At 57.8% G+C, this 481-nt stretch overlaps 1 protein-coding gene across 1 annotated transcript in view; it reads left to right on the plus strand.

Moving 5' to 3' along the window:
* Positions 1 to 476, plus strand: part of CLPTM1 (CLPTM1 regulator of GABA type A receptor forward trafficking) — a gene marked incomplete at both ends in the record, with an annotated part of 2,492 nt that extends 2,016 nt beyond the window's left edge. Inside the window, one exon of the mRNA XM_010166527.1 lies at positions 441 to 476. Coding sequence (XP_010164829.1) covers positions 441 to 476 — 36 coding nt within the window. The remainder of the gene's footprint in view (positions 1 to 440) is intronic.
* Between the last annotated feature and the right edge of the window lie 5 nt (positions 477 to 481).

Consider the following 481-nt stretch of genomic DNA (forward strand, 5'->3'; position numbering starts at 1 on the left):
GCCAAACCAACACCTTGGCTCCTCTTGGCTTGGCCAAACAAACACCTTGACACCTCTTGGCTTGGCCAAACACCTTGACACCTCTTGGCTTGGCCAACACCTTGGCAACTCTTGGCTTGGCCAACACCTTGGTGCCTCCTGGCTTGGCCAAACAAACACCCTGGTGCCTCCTGCCTTGGCCAAACAAACACCTTGGTGCCTCTTGGCTTGGCCAAACAAACACCTTGGCACCTCTTGGCTTGGCCAACACCTTGACACCTCTTGGCTTGGCCAAACACCTCGGTGTGTGTCTCCAGGCTTCACCTTCCCCAGTTCCACCAGGATTTGGGGCGGGTGGTGGTGGAACAGGCGTGTAGCACCTTCACTGGAGCCGGGTGAGCGCCGGGATGCGGCTCCGGCACGTTCCTGGTTGATTTTGGTGGCTGTGGTTCCCTCCCCAGATGGCTTTTCGGTACCTCTCGTGGATTCTCTTCCCCTTGCT

The sequence above is a fragment of the Antrostomus carolinensis genome, unplaced genomic scaffold, assembly GCF_000700745.2.
Source record: "Antrostomus carolinensis isolate BGI_N321 unplaced genomic scaffold, ASM70074v2 scaffold38194, whole genome shotgun sequence".
In the NCBI taxonomy this organism is placed as follows: domain Eukaryota; kingdom Metazoa; phylum Chordata; class Aves; order Caprimulgiformes; family Caprimulgidae; genus Antrostomus; species Antrostomus carolinensis.